Here is a 3,301-nt window from a genome sequence, read left to right as displayed (position 1 = left end):
ACCGCTTGGAGGTAATGATCATAATATGTTTAGTTTTAATTTGCAATTTGAGAAGGAGAACGTTAAATCGGAATTGGCAGTGATGCAGTTGAACAAAGGGGTATATGTAGGCATGAGAGAGAAGCTGGCTAAAGTTGACTGGAAATGGATCCTTGCAGGAATGAAGGTGGAACAGCAATAGCAGGAATTTCTGGGCATTATCCGGAAGACGCAGGATCGTTTCATTCCAAAAAGGAAGAACGATTCTAAGGGGTAGGAGGCAGCCGTTGCTGACAAGAGAAGTTAGGGATAGAATAAAACTTTGGGATAGAATAAAACTTCCGGTGGCGCCATGCAGCAGTGAGGGGCGCAGCATTCAGCTCCGCTCCCGATATTTGCGCTAAAAGCATTAGCACCCCTTTAAAGGAAGACGGGACCAATTAAAAAAAATACTCACCGGGGATGCCCTAAGTAAGTGACGTCATCAGAAATCGCCGCAAAATAACGGGGAAAACCGGCCATTTTAAATAAGAAAAAGGAACTTACCGAAACGACCCACGTCAAGACCTCTGACCAGACTGCTTGTTAAAGAGTTGCGGAAAACACCTCAAACAACTCCAGAAGGATCTGAAGAAAAAGAAACTGAAGGTCAAAGAGTCGTTGCAAAATTAAAGCAAAGGTAAATGAACAGAAACACTCTTTAAGAGAAGCTGTGTCAAAATACTTTGCTGATTTGTTACACAAGGAGGTTTCCGCACTGGCTACAAGTATGCAGCTCGGTAATAAGCAAGTTATTGAGACAATTGATACTCTAGAGCAACCTGTTGAGGACGTAGAGACCGAGCTAAGAGTAGAAATTGAACGAGTTGAAGAAGAATATAATAAAACGCTGGAGCCTGCTCTCACTCCTTGCTATTAAAGATCTGGAAACTGCAATGAAAGATGTGTCTGAAGCGATGGAGATAATGAAAGAAGATCAAGACCGAGTGTCTGGGCAACTGGCTAGAATGACCGACAAATGTTTCGATCTCGAAGCTCGTTCAACACGGCATAATTTAAGCATAGTTGGAGTGAGAGAAGAGATGGACACCGGAATGGACCCTCGGGATTTCAGTGCCAACTTACTTAAGCAAGTATTCAAGCTCTCTGAAAGACAGAAAGTAAATGTTGCACACCGAGTTCGGAGAGCATACCCGAGGCCAGGAGCCCCACTAAGACAGACTATAGTGAAACTTCACGACATAGCAGCCCTTGCAGACATTATGAAAACAAAATCCATTCGCAAGAAATCTGATGTTTGAAGACTAAATTGTACGATTCTTCAGAGCTTACCCCGCAGAAAACGCGAAGAAACGTGCCCGTTTTACAGACACGACTGGTGCTTAAAGGAATTCTGCAATTAATCTATGGTATAATCTATCCGGCAAAAATGAGGATCACATATAATGACTCGGAACGTTTCTTTACTGATCCAGAAGAAGCATTAACGCGCAAGATCCAACAAAGGACATTTAAGTGTAACGGATATCGCTTGGACCCAATAGCAGCATATAATCAGGCAGGTGTAATTGGTAATGAACCTTATTACGAAACTGTAACACAGGAATGGGTACACCGTACTCACACAGAGGCTCAGGATTGAGCGAGGGTTCCGAAGAGGGGCAGGCAGGAGACGTATTCGGGGTAGCGGAAAGTCCGGTGACCAGGAGATCCAGCACACGATGCAAACAAACCAACGAGAGACAGGTGAAAGGAGAGTCGAAGCCAGGCAGGAAGTCGAGAAATCGCTGGAGAGGCTTGCATGAATGCTGAGAACAATCTGGCACGGTGTGAACGGCGAGGAGAGTCTATATACTTGGTTAATTGGTGATCAGAGGCAACTGAGTGCAACAGGTGAGGAGACTTGGGCTGATGAGAGGGGAGTGGCAGGCAGGCAGGTGAGGAGAAGGAGGGACCGGTGGAAAAGTACTGGGAGGTGAATTGGATGAGAATGAGGAGAGGGCAGACTGTGACAGAAGCACCCCCCCCCCCCCCCCCTCTCAAGGGACGGCTCCTGTCCCAAAAACAAACAAAAAACACAATAAAGAAAATAAACCCAATCCCACGCAGAGTTGGGTGGGAGGAGCGGGACCGGAGGATGGCTAATATTCGTCCGAGACATCCATGTCCGCATCCTCCTCTATGGCATCAGAAGAAAGCTCCGTCTCGTCGTCACTGGGCGCCTCAGACGGAAGAGGGGACATAGTCTTAGGGGCGGCGACCCCTCTGGGAGTGGCGCACTTGGACGGCTGGTCGGGATGACGCCGGTGAAACTCCCTGATGAGGGAGGCGTCCAGGATGTGTCGAGCAGGAACCCAGGACCTCTCCTCTGGACCGTGACCCTCCCAATCGACCAGGTATTGGAGACCCCTCTCGCGACGGCAGGAGCGCAGGAGGCGGTGCACCGTAAAGGCGGAGCCTCCGTCGATGAGACGAGGAGGTGGAGGAGGAGGGACTGCGGGGACCAGGGATCTCTCCCGGAACGGCTTTACTCTGGACACGTGGAACGTAGGATGGACCCGCATGGAACGAGGCAACTTGAGCCGCACAGCCGCTGGGTTGATGACTTTCTGGATCTCAAAGGGACCGATGAACTTGGGTGCCAATTTCTTGGACTCCACCCTCAAGGGAAGGTCCCGGGTCGACAGCCACACCTTCTGGCCCGCGAGGTAGATGGGGGCCTGGGTGCGGTGACGGTTGGCAGCTGTGGCGTAACGGTCCATGGAGCGGAGAAGAGCCGCCCTGGCTTGGGTCCACGTCCTGCGGCAGCGACGAATGAAGGCTTGGACGGACGGGCAGGAAACCTCTTTCTCCAGCGCCGGGAACAGTGGAGGCTGGAACCCGTAGGCACACTGGAAAGGGGAGAACCCAGTGGCCGAGCTTGTCAGGGTGTTGTGGGCGTACTCCACCCACATTAACTGCTGGGACCAGGAGGAGGGATGCTTGGACACCATACACCGTAGCGCCGTCTGAATCTCCTGATTCTTCTTTTCAGTTTGGCCGTTGGACTAGGGATGAAATCCGGACGTCAGACTCACGGTGGCCCCCACCAGCGTGCAGGACTCCCTCCAGAACATAGAGGCAAACTGGGGTCCCCGGTCGGGGACCACATCGACGGGGAGACCATGGAGCCTGAAGACGTGGAGTAACATGAGCTCTGCAGTTTCCTTGGCTGACGGAAGCTTGGGCAGGGGCACGAAGTGAGCCATCTTGCTAAATCTATCGACCACGGTCAGGATGGTGGTGTGACCACTGGATGGGGGCAGGCCGGTAACGAAGTCCA

General features: G+C 51.2%; 1 protein-coding gene across 1 annotated transcript; it reads right to left on the bottom strand.

Annotated features, from left to right (window-relative positions):
- Positions 1-2,101: 2,101 nt before the first annotated feature.
- LOC129694070 (uncharacterized) lies at positions 2,102-2,972 on the bottom strand. Its single transcript, XM_055630800.1, has one exon. The coding sequence runs from the start codon at positions 2,970-2,972 to the stop codon at positions 2,121-2,123; it is 852 nt and encodes a 283-aa protein (XP_055486775.1). The 3' UTR covers positions 2,102-2,120.
- Between the last annotated feature and the right edge of the window lie 329 nt (positions 2,973-3,301).

Source organism: Leucoraja erinacea, unplaced genomic scaffold, assembly GCF_028641065.1.
Source record: "Leucoraja erinacea ecotype New England unplaced genomic scaffold, Leri_hhj_1 Leri_532S, whole genome shotgun sequence".
Classification (NCBI taxonomy): domain Eukaryota; kingdom Metazoa; phylum Chordata; class Chondrichthyes; order Rajiformes; family Rajidae; genus Leucoraja; species Leucoraja erinaceus.
This window is presented reverse-complemented; position numbering and strand designations above follow the sequence as displayed.

Bases quoted from the DNA above. Each gene is read 5' to 3' on its own strand.
- LOC129694070 (XM_055630800.1), bottom strand. From the start codon at position 2,972: ATGGTGTCCAAGCATCCCTCCTCCTGGTCCCAGCAGTTAATGTGGGTG.